We start from the raw sequence: 21,898 nt of genomic DNA, 5'->3' as shown, positions 1-21,898 counted from the left end.
AAACTTTTAAATAGGAATAGTTCAGAGGTCAGCAAACTTTTACTATGAAGGACCAGATAGTAAATAGTTTAGCTCAACTCTGCCATTATAATGTGAAAGCCTCCGGAGACAATACATAAATGAATGGGCCTGGCTGTGTGTGTTCTATTAAAACTTTATTTAGAAACACAAGCAATAGTTAGATTTGACCCATGGCGGTAGTTTGCTAACCAATGGAAGAGTTGAACACTTCTAATAAAACTGACAAATGAGGGGGGCGGAGGAGGGCTCAATGTGGGGGAAAAAAGGGGGGCATCTGTAATACTTTCAACAATAAAGATAAATGAAATTTGGAAACAAAACAGAAAAATGACATGTAATCTATTTCAAACCATTATTGTGGACTTATGACTAATGTTTCCAAGTTCTTCATCTAATTATCAATAGAGCCTATGAGAAATATGGACCAAATAAGACTGGCTCTCGGCTTGTGGACCAAAGTTTTGATTTCATATTTGATTTCTCTTAAGACAGAATCATGGTTAGCGTCGCCTCTCTAAAATATATCACCTAAAAATGCAGTGGCAACACTGCACTTCTAGTAATCCTGGGAGCTACTTCCCCCGAAGGTAGGTACCCCATGCAAGTTTAAATCAGGAGTGATAGAAACCAGGACAGGAGCCAGGTGGAGAAGCTGCATTTTGGGGTTGATGGTAGTTTGCCCTCCTGGAACCAAGCAAGGCAGGCCCTGGGGTTTTGTTTGTTTGTTTGTTTTATCAGACTCTCCTAATTAAGCAACATCAAAGACTCCACCATTCACCAGCTGTTAGAATTGGGGCCTGTTACTCTTTCTGAGTCTTAGTTTTCTCTTCAGGAAAAATGATGAAAGAAATCTTACCTAATTCCCGGTGTTGTTGTGGATAAATGAGATGATGTCTACCAAGTTCTTATGCCAGTGCTTGGAACATAGTTAATGCAAGGAGAGCGAAAGCTATTTTTAAAACTAATAATAGAAAATAACTTATGACTACTGCCCCTCAAGTCCTATTCTAAGTGCTTCATTCACAGATTAACTCTTTTATTTAACCTCAACAGTGGCATGGTGAGGAAGGAATGATCATTACCTCCATTTTACAAATGCGGGCACCCATATACCACCTACAAGTGGTACAAATGAGATCTGATTCAGACAGTTTGCTCCAATCTGTGCTTTAACCACTCTGGCTACCCACCAAAAGATGGACGTTTCTTTCTATCTGTCCCTAAAGGGGCAACTGTTTCATATTCCCCAAGTGAGAATACATAGAGATGTTGTACTTCCTCTCACAAAAATGAAAAGAGCTGCCCTGGCCAGTTTGGCTCAGCGGTTGAGCGTTGGCCTGCGGACCAGAGAGTTCCGGGTTCGGTTCCCGCTAGAGGCACGTACCACAAAAAAATAAATTAAATTAAATTTTAAAAAATGAAGAGAGCTGACACTGTATTTAGATAAAGAAATATTCATCATAAACCTCTCTCAACTTCTGACCTACCTAGAAGTCCCGTTCCAGAAGCCCCGTTCCCGCCACTGGGAAATGTCTGGGTTCTGAATTAGAATGTAGAATGCATGTTATAAAGTTTGTGAAATATAATTTTTAATAGTATCAATAATGCTGTGTATACTTCCTATGCACAAAGGCCAATTTAGGCTGCCTATGATAAGCTTGATGACTTCTGTAGGCCAGCCTGATGTTCTAATACTGCATTAATGGGAAAAACTGTCATTTCAGGCAATTATGTATAAATGACATTTGCTAGCATCTTGCATATAGTACCAAAATAATGCTATGCCTCTGAAATGGCTATTTATTTGATATTTCTGACTATCCTATTTAAAATTGCATCCCTTCAATGTTAGCATTTTATATCCTTCATATCCGCTTAATTTATCTGCACAATCTAATATGTTACAACCTAATACACTATGCATATTTGTTCATGTACTATGTGTATTTATTCCCTAGTCCCCCCCACCCCCTTAGAATGTAAGCTCTATGGGACAGAAATTTTTGTCTTATTTGTTTAAGACTGTGTTACCAGGGTCTAAAACAGTGCTCAGAGCATTCAAGCAGGTGTTCAACACATTTTATGAAATGGATGGATCCAATACATCGTCACACGTAAATTCACTTTTTCTTAGGCAGATATAGCCCACTCTGTACCTCATCTGTGAGATAATAGTATCGTGGTCGAATGTGTGGGAGGTAGAGTACAGTGTTGTTATCAGAGGCTTGGAATTAGATACTAGGATTAGACTCTTTATTCTTCCATTTTTTGATTAGGTAACCTTGAACTTAATGTGGCTAGATCTCAGATTCCTCATCTTTAATACGAAGATGATAGCCATGGCTGGTGTGGCTCCGTTGGCGCATCATCTCATGTGCCAAAAGGTGACAGGCTCGATGCCCGGTCAGGACACATACCAAGGTGGCAGGTTTGATCCCTGGTCAGGGTGTGTGCGAGAAGCAGCCGATTGATGTTCCTCTCCCATCGATGTTTCTCTCTCTCCACCTTCCTCTCTCAAAAAACAATAAAACAAATAAAAAACATAAATGGAGATGATAAATTTTACCTATGTCATCAGTGCAGAGGAGATGATGTGTGAAAATTTCTGAGCACCATGCCTGGTGCATGGCAAGAGCTCATAAACATTACCTACCAGAAAGGTTAATAAACCACGGACACCTATGCAAGTGGAACAGACTATTTTCCAGGTTACCTTCCAGGTAGGAGGAAGCCCAGACAAGTTGCCTGGTGCATGATGTTAACTGAAAAATCTAAGCTAGAATATTTGAACAGTGACCTTTGAAATGAGATGAAAATTTGTGTTGGAATGTGTGTCTGCTTCTGAAGGTAAAGTGTGTTGCTCCTCAGGGGTTTGGGAGTTAAATAAAAGTCGACAAAGTTATAATACATTACCAAGATGTAATATGTTCAAATCTTTATGATGACTGTAAACATGGCATCTGGCTGAAATATTGGCTAGTTAGTACACAAGGAAATCACTGCTCATTACAGAGGTTCTGGTGCAGAGCACCTCCTGCACCTCTGCTACAACCGTTCACCGAGGTGCTTTACCTTCAACTGCAGATATTTCTCTTTGGGGGAAAAATAACTTTGCAAATTTTATTCTAGCTAATCATCATACTTCAGGTTTTCTTTACGATAAATTATTGGTGTTTTGAAAGAATACTTTATATTCTAAACAATTTGACTCTGCTTTTAACATTGGGATCCTTCTGGGTTGGTTTAGCTGAGGCAGAAAGGTGACCTTACCAAATAAATAGAATTGTAATTGTAATAGATTTACTTTATCACTCTTTAAAAGATAGCAGCATTGTCTGAAAGTGGGAATTACATTTAAGTATAAGTTTGTAAAAATTAATGAACCTTCCTTCAGTGCTACCAAGAGCTTCTAATCTTTAATGACTATTAAAGATTATTTGAGAAGATAATTCCTACTGTCACAGCCCAGAAATTTCTGTCTTTTGACTAACTGGATGTAATAGGAACATGAGTTTTCTTTCAGTGTCACAGTCTTCATGATTAAAAAAAATTCAAGACTGCCTTTTCTATTTGTAGCATATGCATGGATAATTATCTGTTTTAAAGCATGTTTAGAATAAGGACAATAGACCTTATGGGATTTAATAATCTCTCTTGTCTAATCATTCCGAAGAAATGGGTGGAGTTGAGGAGGATCCAGAAAGAGAAACTGTTATTCATTAGCTTAAAAGCCACAGTCGCCCTGCCCAGTTTGGCTCAGCGGTTAGAGCATCGACCTGCATGCGGTCCAGAGAGACTCGGGTTCAGTTCCCACTAAGGGCATGTACCTCAGTTGCAGTTTGTCCCCGGCCCTGGTTGGGTTGTGCGGGTGGCAGCCACTCAATGTGTCCCTTTCATGTCGATGTTTCTCTCTCTCTCCCTCCCCACGCTCTCTGAAAAAAAATTAAAAAATGTCCTCGGATGAGGATAACAACAACAACAAAAAAAGGCCATAGTCAATAAGAGCAGTTTTCTACCTATCTGAATGTTGGGTTTGCGTTGGATTTTAAGTGTTGGGCACAGTCTCCTTGAGTTGTGAGGGCTCTCCTAAGGAATAAACAAACATCTTAGGAATAAACAAACATCTTTCATGATACTGAAGTGTGGAGAGTGGTGCACTGATACAGGAAGTGTTGTTTTGTGGAGCCCATCTGGCTTTTACCTTTAGTACCTCAAGGGTCTTATGAGGCACAAAACCCAAGAAAAGTCAAGCACCCTTGATCCTGTCAATCATTGTTTATTATTTGCACGGTATGATACCATCTTTCCTTGAGCTAAAGTCAGTAACATAGTCAAGTAGAGAACAGTGGCAAAATGGAGTGGGTTGCTTCGTCACAAGGCTAATTGCTTTGGAGTGTGTTTCCAGAATCCTTCAAAGTTAAATTGGAAAGAGCTAAGACGTTTGAGGGAAGATCAAACAGGCTATGAACACCAGGTATGCCAGCTGGAGATGCTGATAAAGGAGAGACCTGGCTTATGATGGTGAGACAGAGTGACTGTCATGAGCTGTTTCTGTTCACCACACTTTTGAGTAATGGATTTATTAGGCAGCTGGCTTTCATCCATTTGGAGGCAGAGCTTCAGATGGAATTTTTTGTGTGTGAGTGTAGAAATCCCTGCCCTGTGGTACTGCAGCAATTCTGATTCAGTCCAGCCCTTATCACGAGATCTTGCCTCGGTGAAGGAAACAAAGTGAAATGGGAAATTGTCCTGGTTGTGGGCATGTTACTTGCCACAACAATAGAGGAAACAAACTGAGGACAGTGAAGGCTCATCTAAATAGGACACCAAGTGTAAAGAGCGTCAAGATTAGTGCCTCTGATTGTCTAAACAAAGGAATGTATTTTTCCTAATTTTCTTGAGATGTTTAGTGGGAACAATCCCAGGACGGGCCCATTGCAAAGTATTTAGATGTCACTAAGGAATTCAGAGTGCCTGTAATTTACTACTAAATCAGGTCAATTTTCTGAACATGAGTGGGACTTAATCCTGTTATCATTCTACCTGTCATCCACCTCTCTCATTTCACACCCCAAATAACCAAGTCTCCTTTCATGTCCCCTCCCTCCATCATTGCCTTTTCATTCTCAATCTATGACTTTCCATTCTATTTCACTGAGAAGGCAGAGACTAGTTTGTGAGAACGCACCACTTCCTGCCTCATAACCTGAAATTGATTTGCTACCATAAATGCCCTTATCTGTTCTCTTTGCTTTTTACTCATTCCTTCTTTAATTCACTCATTTACCCATTTACTTGTTTGGCATTAATTGGATACTTCTAGATGCCAGACACTGTGCTGGGTGCTGCAAATGGATCAGTGAATTAGACACAATCCCTGCTGACAAGAAAAGAAAGATACCCTCCTTTTCTCTCCAAGGTAAATTGCTTTGCCTGTAGTCTTTATGGCATGCCTTCTGGCCTCCTCAGGAATCATGCTCTATCAAAATTGAATCTTGCTTTTGTATCTACAAATAATTCCTCCCATTCTACTCGCTCTTTTCCATCAGGATTTAAACAGGCTCAGGTTTCTTCTGATTTAGGAAGTAAAATAAAATAAAATACTCTGGCACTTCTCCCTGTCATTACTGCTTTCTTTATCTCTCTCCATAATCAAGTGTGTTTAAAAAACATCTGTCTGCTCTTACTCTCCACCCCTCATCAATTCATTGGCCAACTCCATAAAATCTAATTTTGGAAACTACACCCACAAAGGTTACCAATGACTGTTGCAGGTCCTTTTTCAGTTCTTATCTTAACCTCTTTCTATTGACCACTCTTACAAGTCTACTTCTTTGGCTCTTGTGACTCTGCTTTCTCCTTCTCTCAAATCTACATCTCCAGGTCAGATGATTCTTCCTAGTTCTAATTCTATATTTCTAACTGTAACCTTGGAGCCTATAGACATTTCAAATACAACATGGGCAAAACTGAATGAAATATGTTCACTGTTCTGAAATATGTTCCTCCATTAATTGTCCTCATTTAGGCAAGTTACCCTATACAATTAATAATAACATCTATTATTTTCATGTGCCAAGTACCATGAATAGTACTTTATATGGTTTTTTTTTTTTTGCACTATATCCTAACAATAACTACCTTTAGAGATAGGTGCTATTATTAGCATCCTTTATACAGATGTGCAAACTGAGTCAAGTTAACTAGCTCACATCACTTAGTCAGTGGCCAACCCTGGTTCTGGCCCCAGGGAATGGGATTCTAGAATACAGGCTCACAACTGTCTCTCCACTTTCTTTCTCAGTGGTTCAAATGAGTTACCTTTGACTCTTTTCTCCTCCCCTTTCCTCACATCTACTCACACCGAGTCTATTGATTTTATTCCCAGCATGTCTATTTCTTTCTATTCTTATTGCTATCATACTGGGCCCAAATAAGTAGTTGCAGCACTAATTAATGTCCTTGACTCTGGTCTAATCCTCGCCTACACCGAAGACAGTGATCTTCCGTAAGCATAAATCTGATTACAATATGCTTTGCCTTGTAATCTTCCAGTGACTTTTTATAGCCTTTAGGATGTTGTCCAAATCCCTCAATATTTTATATAAAGCCTGTATTTCCTGGTCCTTGCTTGCCTCAATAGTCTCATCTTTTGTTGTCCAGCCCTAATGAGCTCCTTGAAGTTCTCTGAACTAATTGTGTTTTTTTGGGACCCTTGACCTTCACCTCTATAGTTCCCACTATATAACTATCTTCCTTCCCATCTTCGCCTACACAACTACTGTTAATTTGCAAGGCTCAGCTTGGGTGTTTTCTTTTCCAAAAAGCCTTTCTGATGCTTCTTCCCAAGCCATCTAAGTCAGGTAACACTAACCCATGCTTTTCCCTACAGTAACACTTACTCTTTTATAGCTCTAATGATCAATTTACTTCCCTATTTTTTCTATTAGACTGTGAACTTTTTGTGAACAGGTACTCTGTTTTGTATCCTAGTGCCTAACATAGTGCCTTGTATATATTAGGCTCTCAATAAAATCATAAATGATTAGATGTAAATCTGTCCTCGCTTCCACTATTTCCTGTTTTCCATAGTAACACCTTGAAAGGGGTTGTAATTTAACAAGACCCTCTTTAGTTGTAGGATGACACTGCCTCTGTATATTGCAGTTGGTTTACACAAAAGTTTTGACTTGATTGATGTTAACGTATTCACAGAGTCATCTAATTGATCATAAAGACATGCCTGGAGGTCCATCCTAGCATTTGATAATGTCTGTTAAACATTTCTCCTGTAAATTCACCCTGAATCTGAGCCTCCTCCTATCTTTCCTGGTAGAGCAGAAAATATCTCCGTGCGTGTTTTTCTCCAACCCCACCCAAATTTTCTGTATGCATAATCTTTCAAATGTGTGCCAAGTCGACTCAGTCACAAAACCAAACCCCTGCCAGAGGAAACATGGCAGGGTGTCAGTCTGCATATTGATGGAGGCTTGAGTTGCTTGACTTTACCAATGATCTTTAAAATGAGCGTCATGGGGTGCCCTGCATTTACCTTACTTCTGTCCTCTCTAACTCTCACAGTGGTGCCACATCTCCCTCAATCATTTTCTTATTTTCTAAGCTAAGAACTGCTTCCCACAGAAAATGTGCCATTCTTCCATAATCATAAATCCCCATAAAACTCAAACGACAAAGGCACAGAATGGAGAGGTCATAGGATGTCTTACTTACTTGCAGCAACTATATAATTATGTTCAGGCAATCTATCCAAGGCATATGGCCAAAAGTCACCAGTGTTGTTTATGAAAGGTTGTAGCATTTTCTTTTCCAAAATAATGTTATCTATTTTTATTTCAACTAAAGATGGCTGTCAGGTGTTTTACATTATTCTATTTCATATGCATGTGTATTTAGCCCTATTTAATTTTCTAAGCTAATTTAATTTTAGTTTATTCAAGTTCCTCCCATGTGCCTCTCATGAATCTCTGAAGATCTGTGTTTGACTCTGGTCACAAGCTGATGACTTCTCAATTTTATATAAATCCATTTTGAAAAGAAAACAGATTTTAATGACTTGCATGTAAACATTTTTACCATTGTGTACATTTTATATTTGTAGAGTAATTCTCTGTTTAAATTTTAACACAAAATGTATTAGTTGAGTGATAGATGAATACATTCACCAAGGAATAGACTCAATCCACTTACTCTTCTAACTCAAACTTCTCTCCTTGGATCATTCTTCTTTCTTTACTTTCTTTCCCGACTAAGAGCATCCAATAAAATTGTGTCTTTGGCCCTCTGGCCATGTTCCAAAAGAGGAAAATGGGTCTTTTTATCTCTAGCAAAGACTCCATTTCTCTTCTAGCCTCCTAAATTATAACTTCATTCAGAACTCAGCTTTTGTCAGTCTGTCCCTCCCTCTTTTAAAGTTCAACCTTATTCATACCCCCCCCCATTATTCTAATGATTTACACATCTACATATCTGATCCTTTTTTAAAAATATGTTTTTATTGATTTTAGAGAGAGAGGAAAGGAGAAGGAGAGAGAGAGACAGAGAGAAACATCGATCAGCTGCCTCCTGCACGCCCCCGACTGGGAATCAAGCCCACAATCCGGGCATATGCCCTGACCAGGAATCGAACCTGTGACCTCTTGGTGAATGGATGATGCTCAACAAATTGAGCTACACTGGCCAGGGCCACTATTTGATCTTGACCACCACTTATAATCCAAAATTTCTATACCCCATCTTATCCTGAAGATTTTCACATCTCTCCCTCAACATTTCTTTTAACAATTCCATTTTCGGTCTCCTGAGTAAAATCTTTTGAGTCATATTTTACTTTGTCATCTAGCTCATCCTTTATGTCCACTCTTTACTAATTTTGCTATTTATCAATATGTCCCTGGGCACCCTGTCACAGTGTACACAAGTATGAATGAGATGATGGTTCAGCCATTGTAGGTGTACAATCTGGTGGGAGAGACATTTGGATAAAATCAGTACAGCAACAGGGTGTTCTGTACAGATGCAAGAACAAAATGCTACAAAGGGGAGGGAGAAACACCAAACCCTGCCAGTGGAGGTCAGGAAAGCCTGCTCGGAGGGGGGGTCTACGAGAGGGTGGGTTAGAAGTAAGAGAACAAATGAGGCCGGCAGAATGCTTGTGGCTGGGAGATGTGCACACTAGCTTGGAGGCATGGCAGAGTGTGGCTAGTTTAGAAAACCGCTTGTCGAACGGCATGTTGGGGAGAGGGAGAAGATGAATTTGACAAAGTAAACAGAGAGCTGAATATAAATGCCCCAGTGTGCCATGATAATGACGCTGGGTTTAAACTTATAAGAAATAGGGGTATTGAAGGATTTCAGGTAGTGTAGTGATGCTATTAAGTTTGTATTTAGTGATTCTAGGAGCATTCTGGGGGATGATTTAGAAGGGGGCAACGACGAGGCAGGGAGATTGGTTGGAAAGGCTTTGCAACAGTTTGGCCAGGCAGAGAGACCAGACTCCTCATCTACAGTGCAGAGAGGAAATGATGAACCTGGAAATGAGGACACAGCAATAGAAAGAAGAGGTTGGATGTGGAAGGATTTCAGAGGAAAACTATTCCAGCTATAATACTCGAGGAGAATGGGAAGTTATAAAATTGGCATTTAAGGCATGAAAGAGGGAACTCGTTATGGTCCTGTAAATGGATAGAGAGAGGTCACAGAGGCCCATTGGAATGGAAACTCCATGACTAAAGTACATGCTGTTTACAGAGCGTGACTTTCCCTGGCGTGGCTCAATAGCAGGATGAAGGACCTGAGAAGGCAGGGGGTGATCCTGTGTTCTGTTTTCTGGTCTCATCGGTCCCGCCCCAGCCTGCATGTCCTCTGGATTTATTCCTCACATCTCCCTAACACGAACCTTCAGACCACATCTGGCAAATCTCATCGCATTCCTCAGACAGCACATGCTTTTTTAAATTCTGGGACATTTGTTTCCTATTGAGAACATTGTCATATCCTTTCCCTCTCCCTCCTTTATCTGGAACAAATTCACTTTTCTCATTCTCTTTGACTAATCCTCCTCAAACTTTTAGACCCCTTTGTTCTACCAGCTTCAAGCAACTTACTTCATCTTCCAGCAATCTCACCTTCGTTTGGTTTTTCTCTTGACCTGTGATTGATAGTAACAGCAGCTCAGGAGCAGCGGTGCTGGGTTCAAATCCTGGCTTTGCCACAACATGACCCAGAACAGGTCACTAAGCATCCCCATGCCTCCAAATCCTCTTCTGTAATTAGTGCTTACTTCCCATGTTTGTTGTGAAGATGTATTGAGTTCGTTCATGTAAAACTCTTAGAACAGTACAGAATACATAATAAAAAGTCAATAATACCTAGCTTCTGATTGCACTTACTGTGTTTCACTCTGGGTATGTAGTAGGTGCTCAAGACGTCCTTAGTGATTTGACCTTATGAATATGCTGTTAGATGAACCTGGAAGATCTACTCCTACTGTAACCTCTAAACTTTGTCTTCCTCCGAAAAGAATTACCAGTCTACATTTTTGCTATTTTATAAATAGAGAGAAAATGATATTTGAAATATGATATCTAATTTAGATATAGTAAATAAGAAGTATTGAGTGCTTATTATGCACTAGGCATTTATTCCCTCGCAGTAGTCCTATAAGTGGGTATCGTTACTTTACAGATGAACAAAGTGAGGTAACAAGAAGTAAAATAACTTATCCAAGGTTATGGAGATAAAAGCTGGGACTTGGACTTATGTTTTTCTGACTGTAGATCCTCACCTGCCTGCCAGGATACGTCCCACACACGAGACCTCTTGATCTAACTGAAGTGAACTGGGATCCTGAGCTTTGCCTATGGGAGGAAGCATCAAGAGTAGCGTGGTCTTTACAAAAGGGAAGCAATTACATGAACAAGGTTGAAAAGTATAAATGAGGCTGTTATTTGGGAGACACTGGTGTGGTGAACCTGAATCTATGGGGAAGTGATAAATGTAGATAAGATCTCTCTTCCTCTTGTCTTCTGTGCAAGGCTTAGTAACACCACTGCCTGTCCAGTCACTCCAGCTAAAAATCTTAGACTCCCTTTAGAAAATTCTCTCATTCGTCTACCAAATCAATAGTTAAATTCTACTGATTGGACTCATATACATGGTTCTTAGCCTTCCTTACCGTTCTTTCCTATATCAAGCCTACTTTGCTTCTTGCCTGGATTGCAAAAGCCTTATTTCTATTTCCCTTGTTCTAGGTTGACAATTTTATGAGAAAAGTTCCCAAAAATCAAACCCTGTTTGCCACTGTCTTTGTTGGAGGCCTTCAGTGGTTCCTCAGTGCTGTAGGACCTCAGTGCTGTAGGACCAAGTTGAGAGACCTTCGGATGACACACAGGGCTTTCCAGGTCTTGTCCTGGGCTCCGCTTGGTTACATAAATGACCACTTCTGCTGGTTTGAAGATCTTGTTTTCCATGCTGGCCCGGCGAGTGCCTCCGCACTGTGGAAGAGCGGAGTGATTCTTTCTTGGGGGCTTGTTCTCCAGCCTTAAGTATGGTGTTCACCACTTCCTTTCTGCCCATCAGCGCACTGTATGGTCGGGACTTGTATTTTACAATTGTTTTTGAATAGTGATCTTTTATATTTTACTGCATTTCCTTAAGATAGCAGCTATCACTAGTTCCCTAGAGCAATGCCTGGCATGAACTTGGTGCTCAATATTGTGTATTGAATTAAAGAAATAATATATGAACAAAGCCAGAAAAATGAGAAAAGGTCAGGTTTGAATGGGCTTTGAAAGCCATTCAAAGGAAATTGGGAATATTTTTTTGAAAGAAGGTGATGTGTGCAAATTGTTTTAGGAAAATGAGTCACATATAGCCCTCAAATGTATTCTCGTCTTTTCACCTCTGCCCACACGGTTTCGCTTCCCAGCTGCCATTCCTCTGCGTCTCTGCCCCTCTGTCCAAGGAAGCTCCCTCATCAGAGCAGGTGTGTTAAAGGCTCATTGAGAGCCAACAGGAATGTGTACAAAACGTAAATTATTGAGTCTGCCATGTTTCTAAATCAGCCTGACTTGTCTGGAAGAGGAACATCTTCCTAAAGAAACTTACCCAGTGACAAACTCCCCATCATACCAGCTAGCAGCTAATTCAGCTGTTTTGGAACTCAAGAGGGCTTCAGTAAAAGACAGAGGAACTTTAAATAAAATTGGAGAAGAATAAAGCATAAATAAACAATTTTTTTTTTTTTAGGGAGCAAAATAGTGTTGGGATTGACTGAGTCCCAAAATATGCATGCAAGTAATAATTCACACTTTTATTTATTATATGCAAAATTATATATGACACACACACAGAGAAGTGTGCTGGTAAATATTTAACCATTACCTCACACCCAAAACGGGGGGGTCCCAAGTTGTCATATTATTTAATTTCTGCAATAAGAGTACTCTGAATATGACCGATTTTAAGCAATCGGTGTGATGTCACTGAAAAACCAGTGTGATGTCACTGGAAAGAGATGCTAGCAACCTGCACTTGTAAAGCTGGTACATATGACAGCATATATAAACTTTTGGGAGCCTGCAGTATGTTAAATTCAGTGCTAATGGCACTGGGGATGCAAGGCCCTACGCTTAAGGATGTTAGTAGCAAGTGGAAAGACCGACAGGCTAACAGTTATGATACATAAGAATTACTAAAGCAGAAGCAGAAGCAAAACGCTGTAGAAGCATAGGTAGAACTTAAAACATACATAGTTATAGCTAGGCATTCAGTATATAAATCTGCCTAAGAAATTCAGGGCAAGCCTGATGGGGTGCATTGGGGGGCATCATTTGATCTTAGATAAGAACGCTAACTGGGAGTTTGCCAGATGAAAGACATTCCAGCTGAGAGAACACAGCAAGTTCAGAGAACTACAAATAATCTGGCACTCACTGGAGCATAAAGTGTAAGTTAGGAGAGCCGGAAGAGATGAAGCTGAGAACATAGAAAGTTGCCAGGACCTTATTTGTTATGCTGAGGAGTTTAAACTCTAGGCCTCAGGGAGCTATAAAGATCATTTTGATAACATATCTCTGTGTTAGATCTGTTAGTGAGCAATGTGCAGAATGATGGATGGGGGAGAGGAATGGGAGTCAGAGAGGCCAGTGAGGTGTATATCAGACTAAAGCAGGTGACAGGTGGGGAAAGGGACAATGTATAGTGTGATGGAGGAGGTCAGAGGGGAGAGTTAGGAGCTAGAAGCAGCAGGACTTGGCTGCTGCTGAAATTTGCAGGTACTCAGAGAGACCCCTAGATTTCTGGCTTGGGAACCTAGAATAGGAAAGAAACAAGGAGGTAGGGGCTTATCAGGGAAAATAATGGGTTTAGTTTTAGACATATTGGATTTGATGTGCTTACATGAGGTCCAAGAAACAATGAAGTATGGGTCAGGAGATGTCTTTGCTAGAGCTGTCTATGGAGGCTGACAGGTGGAAGTTGTAAAAATGGGGATGAATGAAAGTAGGCAGAATGCCAATGAGCAGGGCTGCGGAGGAGAGATTCATACTTTCCTCACTAGATAATTCCCGTTTGCATTCAACTGTCTTTTTTCCTTTTCTCCCTTTCTCCTTACTTTCTAGACATTCTGCCCATCTTTACCGGCCTTGTTGAATGCCATTAATTCCATAAAACCTTCCTCCATTCCCCCCATTTTTCTTATCCCCCCACTGATGTGTGTCCTCTGTTATAGAACATAATGGTCCATTCAGGATTATTTGTGTATATGGTCAACAGTGAGCTCCTGAAGGTGTAGAGTTTATCTTTATGTATCCCTAGAGGTGTAGATACCTCTGCTAGTGCTAAGTGCTTTGGGGGCTATTTAATTAAATTGAGAATGATATTGAATAAAAAAATGACTGATTGCAAAATTTTACTTAATGTTGACCAAGATCTAGCTTTATAACTTTCCCCCTTTCCCCAATTAATTAAAAGAAAAAAGAAGAAAGGAAACTGAGAACATAGACACAGCCCTGCCTTCATCTGTTTGGATCTTGGGATATCTGTCCACAGTATGAAGAATTCACAAGAGGCGCCCTGGCCGGTTTGGCTCAGCGGTTAGAGCGTCGGCCTGCGGTACAGAGAGACCCGGGTTCGGTTCCCGCTAAGGGCATGTACCTCGGTTGCAGTTTGTCCCCGGCCCTGGTTGGTCGTGCGGGTGGCAACCACTCGATGTGTCCCTTCACATCGATGTTTCTCTCTCTCTCTCTTCCTCTCACTCCCTCCCGCTCTGTCTGAACAAAAAGTGCAAAAATGTCCTCGGGTGAGGATAAAAAAAAAAAAAAAAAAAAAAAAGAATTCACAAGAGGCTACATAAAGAAGTATGAAATAGTTTGTCATTTTCAAGGTTCTCTGGTTTTACAGTGGGTTCTTGTGTGTATGTGTGTATGTGGCCAAACAGAATTCTGAAGTGTGAGTTTTTCCTTTTTGTAGTCATGTAGAAAAATTAAATTTTCTTTGCTAGTGAAATTATGGCTCAAAGTTGCAATATAAAATTGGCAACAGACTATGTGTGTTCATCTAACCATAGGACACAACGAATCTAACTGCAGGGGGTTATCACTTTGTCCTTTTATGGGATATGCAGAAAGTCTTTTCTCATATAGAATGTGAATCAAAATGTAAAGCTGTTTTTTAATAATAAAGATAAGATGACACACTTAGATTTCTGTGTGCTGACAAAAATTGCACTTTTCCCCCCTCAACATAGAGATCTTTATACTAGTAAGGATATGATTGAACCCAGACAAGTGGAACAAATAAAACAATTATCATTGAAAGATGGGCCTGTGAAAACACTATAAGAACAGCCCCAGTGAACTGGAGAAAACTCTAATTTAGGCCTAATGCTGAGGAATTTAGAATCGTTAGTTTACCTTATAAAGTGACTCATTAATTAAGCTACCTATACAACTAGGGGACTTGTGTTCCCAAATATCAGCCCTACTCCCTGGCATTCGGCCATTATGCCTTCTTCCCTTTGGGTCTTAAATGTTGTTTAAGATTTCTTCTTTAAAAAGTAAATAGCAAATGGGTGGGAGTTGGAGGGAGGCTTGAGGAGAAGAGAGAAGACACACTGAAGCCCTTTCTTATTTGAGTGTCTTCATTTGCCATATGCACCTCATACTGCAAGAACTTGCTCTCAGGTGGGAGGAGAGCGAATGTGCATATTATCCGATGCATCTCATTCAATTTGAAAAGCTACTCTGAGTTATTGTTATTCCCATTTTAATGATAGGAAAACTGAGGTTGTGAGAAACTGACTCACAGTCTTACCCACTTTTTTTTTTCTGTGCTCTTCTCCTTGAGGATATTAATTTTAACATTTTTGTGTAAAAGCAGGGTATAAAATTATATATAAGATGTATGTATACCATAGTTATATAAAAAAGAGCAAGTGAAAACATCAAAAAAAGAATGTAACTATATGCTAATAAATTATGGTTTTAAGAGGTGGCACAAAGGATGCTTTTTTCCTATTCCTCATTTTCTGTGTTTTTCATAGAACACATGATTGCTTTTATATTGTCATCATAGTAACAATGGCAACAACAAAAGGCATGTATTGCTTTTAAAAAACAACAACCTGTTTTCGTTTCTTGGGATACCAACATTCTTCTAGAATGGTAGAAGGCATTTAAAAAATTTATAGACACAAAGACTGTTCAGTATTTTAAAGGCTTGTTTAGCCACATAAAACCCATGATGAAAATTTGGCCATAAAGTCTCAAAGCTTCCATTTGGGTTATGCTACCAATCCCCCACCAATGATGCTGACAGAAAAGAAAACTACATCTGAGTGACTCAACTGAAGATAAAACTGTGGTGCGATGGCGGGCGTCTCGGGCTGACCCATTATCCTGCGGAAAGCAAACGTTTGTGTGGAGGTGTTTATCCCAATGACAGCCTTTGGAGGCACACGTTTTTGTTGCCTCCAAAATGCCAAAAGATCCAATCAATTCCTTTGATAGATACAGTCAATAACAGGGATATTTGAGCTACACAATGCTGAATACCTGAATCGACTGAACCCAGAGAACATTTTTGAGTTTTGCAGATACAGCTGGAATGTGACAAACTATCATTTAAATTGCGTCTCCTCAATATCTAAACAACCTAGTGTAAAGCAAAAGATTTAGTCAATCAGAGAATTCTTTTGCCTATACAATTCCAAGCCACTGGTTTGGGTAATTTACTTCATTGGATTTACCAAGTATTTGTTGTTGTTGTTGTTTCCTAAAATATAACTAAATCTCTGAATAATGGGGGTTGGAGATTCTGACCTGGGTTTTCTACATAGAGGCTATAAGTTAAAAACAAACACAAAACTCACATTTGTCCCTTATGTATAAATGCTCTTTTATTTCCCTTTGAAATGTAGTTCTTTTAGGCTACACATATTTGACTTTAATAACTTAGAAAGACCTGACCTGGACAGAATATTTATTAAAACATGAATTAAACTTGCCTGAGAAAAAAAAAAGTGCAGAGAAAATATTAAAATAAAAGTCCTTGGGTTACAGAAGATGGAGGTATGAACTTTCAAAGATTTAAGAAAAGAATTATTTCAGAAGAGGAAAAAGCCAGATCAAGGGTCACTTATTTTGGGCAAAACTTCATGGCTCTCAGTCCCATTTCCCAGGGACACCCCTGTTGTTCCAGGCTCAGAACCCCGATCCACACTGAACCTTCCTCTCTGCGTCTCATACATCCAATAGATACGTATCTCACCCTTTCTTTCTTTGAAACATCTCCTCAGGTCATACCATGAACTTTTCCTGAGAGAGACTCTTACAGCCTCACTCCTGAATCCCTACCATCCACATTCAGAGGGTCTTTTTGCGGCCAGTCTCTCACCAGCCAAAATCTGCCTCATCCCCAGCCAGCAGACTCGTCATTCTGAACACCCCTTCCTCCCTGCTGCTTCCTCTCCCCCCTGTCATTCCTCATTTTCTCTCTACTAAGTTCAGTCTCCTTTCTCCACCTGAGAGTTGGGATCCTCCAAAGCCTCCTCTCTCCTTCTCTCTCTCTCTCTCTCTCTCTCTCTCTCCCCCCATCAATCCCATCTTAACTCTTTACTACTCGCCCAAATACATCATTCACTTTAGTCAACCAAATCACTCCATCCTGTAAAAATGCCACCCTGCGTGCTCCCCTTTGTCCCTCTTCAAATCCATACCCTCCCCACCCCAGCCACGTCCTTTCTGTATGGAGTTCTGTCCCTCCTGACTTCTACTTTCCAAAGTATCCCCATCTTTCTAGAGCCTCCTCAAATGCCACCTCTTCCATGAAGTCTTCTCTGATCTCTCTAGCTTCACAATTTCCTTTCTTGTCTCTGAGCGCCCATCCTATCTCCAATCAGAACTAAATTACATGGCATTGTACTTAAATGCAATTCTATTGATTTCTGTGCCATCCCATATTTCTCTCCGAGGATGTTATTGGCATTTGTAAAAGGGCACTTCATTGTGCAGGACTGTCTTGCTCATTTCAGGACATTTGGCATTCCTGGTGCCTGAGGCTTATGGACGGCAATATTGTGATAGCCCCAAATGCTCTGAATACAGTTACAAATGCCTCAGTGATTAAAAGTGTCCGTAGAGAAGCTACTGTATGACATATGCACCTGTTTAACAAATGATCTTTGTTTAAATGGCAAATGTATATTTTTAAGGCAAATCTGTATTTTCTTTATTTTTATTGTTGACTTGATTACAGATGTATCCCAATCCCCCTCTTTGTCTCCCTCCACCCTGCCCCTGCTCCCCCTAGGCCTTCGCCACATTGTCCGTGTCCACGGACTATGCATCTATGCATATATATGCTTTGACTGATCTCCTCTCTTCCTCTCCACCCCGCTCCCCTCTGAGATCTGTCAGTCTGTTCCAGTTATCCATGCCTCTGGTCCTACTTGTTAGCCCGTTTCCACATGTAAGTGAGATCATGTGATATTTATCTTTCTCTGACTGGTGTATTTTCTTAATAGTTGTCAACATACTAGAAATGAGGAAGGAGGCTAATGAACACCCAGGTATTAATCACTACTCTTTCATACGGTAGCTTATCGAACCCTTACAACCCTGGATGTTGCTATTTGTCCTTATTTTATAAATGGGGAAACTGAGGCTCAGTGAGTTCTGCTTATCCAAGATCACACAACTTGCTTAGAACCCTGGCATTTAAGCTCAGGCTTGTTCGGAGCCAAATGTTTGGCGTTTTCTTCTACCACACAGCCTCTATCAAGACAGCCTGTCTGTAACAGCTTTGAAATAAGAGTGTGAACATGTAACAAAATTAACAATTTAAAGTACATTATTAATGCTGTTAGGTACTAATGACTGTAATTGAAAGGAAGGAAATATTAGACCAGACAAACAACATTTCAGAATTTATAATAAGAATATCAATTGGAGTCTAATGAATAAATTTACTCACTGACCTTCTTTGCTGCAGACATTAACCCACGTGTGGTCTCTAATTGAGATGTACATATTCTTTACTGTCTTTGTTAATGTTTGTCTTGGCAGATGGTCAGCAGTTCTCTCTAAATTTCTCTTAATCAAGTTTTGGGTAATAGATGGCCAAATATACCTTGTGTTAGGTAGTACTGCTAGACCCAAACAATAGAAATCTAAGAGCTGGCAATAGTTGCTCAGGTCTTCCCTTTCTATCATCTAAGTATCTTTAATAATAAATGTTACATAAATCAAGTACCACAGTATCATTTAAAATGCTGTAAATGTTTCTTTTCAGTTACAGTTCATTAGTTATTTCATGCATATCTAAAACACATACAGTTAGTAGGATCTTATTGCACTTGTGCTGAAATGTCCAATTATAATTCTTCATATATCAGCTAATCTTCAGTTTGAGAAGTGATAACATAGATGATCCATATGCATACTTTAAAAGGTATACTCAGTTTCTATCTGTGCACACAGGAAGAACTGTATCTTCTACACACACACACACACACACACACACACACACACACACACCCAACCCAATTTAAAAGAGCTAGTATTGTTAATTTTAAGTTTTCTCTTTAAGCTATGAGAATAAATGTTTACCATGAATTTATTCTGTTTAGAAAAGAAAGAAAAAGAACTAAAAGCTAAGTTTATAAGCAACCTAGAACAATTGTGTAAATATAGATAAATATGTATATGATATAAAAGTATTTTGTTCCTGTATTATTTATAAACCATATCAGAGTTGTACTTCATTCACTAGTAAAACTACTATTCAACTGTAACCACATGGGGATTCGGGTAATCTGAAAGCATAAAGGGCTTTTAGTTATGCTTAGCAGGAAAACAGACGTTTAAAAATACACTCTTCTTTTTGTTGTTGTTTTTTGTTGTTTTGGTAACAAGTTGAGCTTGATGTTAGCCTCTTTATTAGAACATTTCCTGAGCAAAGTGCATTTTCAGCTTCTGCAGGCTGAGACACTTTGTAGGGAACTGGGAAAGAGGGTGATAGACTCTTTCCTACTAATACTAAAATGTCAAGTCCAGGAGCCTCTCTCTGTTATGTGTCTCAGTTGTAAGCAACTGTAGAATGGTAAGAAGAGTTTCATTATTTCTTTGTCTCATCTTTTCTCAAACTATCTTGTCAAATATTTGCTGTGCAGTAGAATTCCTAAAGATACCCAGCTGCTTTCTGCAGTAGCCAGAAAGGGTATACATACCTTGACAACATTTTCCAGAGAGGCACAAACATTTTAAAGGTGGCTTTCTAGGGCTTTCATTTTATGTTTTCTTATATTTTAATAACACCTGAACTGGTACCTGCTGATGTGCTATCAACATCTCCCCACCTATTTTTAGATCTTCAGTTGCTTTAGAGAGAGATTGAATATGTAAAGCAGAAGCTTATACTGGGAAACGTGTGCACGATTGTATTTTGGTTTAGGCATCAGCTGAGAAGGGCAAAGTTGATCCCACCTCACAAAGGAATAGCCCACATTTCCTCTGCGGACCTGGACGTTCAGATTTGCTTACCTGCTTCCTCGAAGATACAGTGCTGTTGAAACACCTGTTAGAAGTCTTTGAATTCAAATTCTTGTTCTGATGAGTTGAGTCATTTTTCCATGTCTTAGAGTTTTCTTTAGGATCTGAAGGAATGGGATTTAAGAACAGGATCCTAGCTATGAATCCATAGAGGACAGTGGCCAGGATCATGGGCACAACATAAAAGACAGCAAAGTCCATTAGGTAAATAGGTGAGTAGTAATTTCTGGAGATCTTGTAGCCACAGGACACAACAGTAGCATCTTTGTAGGCACTAATATTGAGATCCAGCAAGAAGAACCAGAGCATACAATAAATGGATGTGAAAGCCCAGACAAAGATGATGATCTTTTTGGCTCTGGAAAATGTGCAGAGAAACTGGGCTTTGATGGGGTGACAGATCGCTATGTACCTCTCAATGGTAAAGGCCGTGATTGAACAAGAGGATGCATTGATGCCCAAGTACTGGAGGTATGTGATGCAGAGGCAGCCAGCGTATCCATAGACCCAGGAGCCATAGATACTGTCTGTGATGTTGGGGAGGCCTGCGGCCACCAGGACCATGAGATCAGCAACGGCCAGGCTCACCAAGTAGCAGTTTGTGGGGGTCCTCATGTGCTTGGTCCTCATGACCACCAGGACTACCATGATGTTGCCCACAATGCCCAGACCACAAATAACAAGCACAAGTAAGATGGTGACCACTTGGTATTCGAAGGGCACCTCTGCTCGTGGCTGAAGCTGTGTTTGGTTCAGTTCGCTGACTGTCTCGTTTTCCATCTTCGGTGCCTTGAAGTTTCTCTGAAGCACTTCTCAAAACATCCCCTTCCCGGCGTCCTGCCTTTCACAGCGCTTCTCTTCCCCTGTGAGGAGTAACAGTCCATATTCATTCACAGCCTCAATGGTTCAGATCCAGGCAGTTACTGCCCGGCAACCCCCACTTCCTCTCCTTTCACCTCCCCTTTCTCTGCAAGAATAGGGCTCATGCGTACTTCTGAAAACTCCTTTTATTGCAACTCTGGTGTAGGATGGAGATGGAGTAACTGATCTGACCAGTTTACAGTAACAGGGATCAGTGTCCTCTTCATGGAGAAAAATGCTTAAGAAACGAGAAACAGAAAAATCTTCCTGTTTTGAAAGAGTGCTCAGAGGGAAAAACGAAACAATATCTGCTAATTGAAAAAATAGATACCAAGAAGCCTCTCAGATGCTTGGAAAAAGTATAAAGGAAAAAAAGTACGAGGAGGCAGGAGTGGTGTGGGGGGAGCCAGGAGGCTCAGTGATCAAGCCTGGCAGGGAATCAGCATTCGCCTCCTTAGCTCTCAGAGGGCAAATCCCTTTCTATAAAAAAAGCAAACCTTTGAAGCTTACAGCTCCGGATGCCCCCTGCCCTACCTACCCAGTAAAGAACAATCTCTTCTCTTACCTTTTCTTTTGTAGTGCTGCCTGCTTCTCTGGGTGAAGAAGCAGTAAGAAGCCCAAGTTTCCAAACCTGCAGGAATTCTCGTCTACTTTGTTTGACAGGGAGACCACTTAGCAGTGCTCAGTATTCAGAACTGCGGTTCCTCTGAACCCTGGCAGCCCTGTTCAAGTGCAGGCGGACCATGCAGCCGCAGCAGAGGCAGCCGTGAGCAGCTCGCTGTCAAATCACAGATCCTCTCCTAATGAGAACACTCTCCCTCTCTCTGTCTCCCTCCTCCCTTCCTCTCTCTTTTTCTCCCCCTTCTCTCTCTCTCTCTCTCTCTCTCTCTCTCTCTCTCTCTCTCTCTCACACACACACACACACACACACACACACACACTCACTG

General features: G+C 40.4%; 1 protein-coding gene across 1 annotated transcript in view; it reads right to left on the bottom strand.

The window, feature by feature from the left end:
• The window catches only part of TRHR (thyrotropin releasing hormone receptor), a 37,895-nt gene extending 16,960 nt beyond the window's left edge, over nucleotides 1–20,935 (bottom strand). The window contains exon 1 of the mRNA XM_036264259.1: nucleotides 20,082–20,935. Within this exon, the coding sequence (XP_036120152.1) occupies nucleotides 20,082–20,870 (789 nt within the window). The 5' untranslated portion in view covers nucleotides 20,871–20,935. The remainder of the gene's footprint in view (nucleotides 1–20,081) is intronic.
• Nucleotides 20,936–21,898: the final 963 nt, after the last annotated feature.

The sequence above is a fragment of the Molossus molossus genome, unplaced genomic scaffold, assembly GCF_014108415.1.
Source record: "Molossus molossus isolate mMolMol1 unplaced genomic scaffold, mMolMol1.p scaffold_m16_p_16, whole genome shotgun sequence".
NCBI classification, from domain to species: Eukaryota; Metazoa; Chordata; class Mammalia; order Chiroptera; family Molossidae; genus Molossus; species Molossus molossus.
This window is presented reverse-complemented; position numbering and strand designations above follow the sequence as displayed.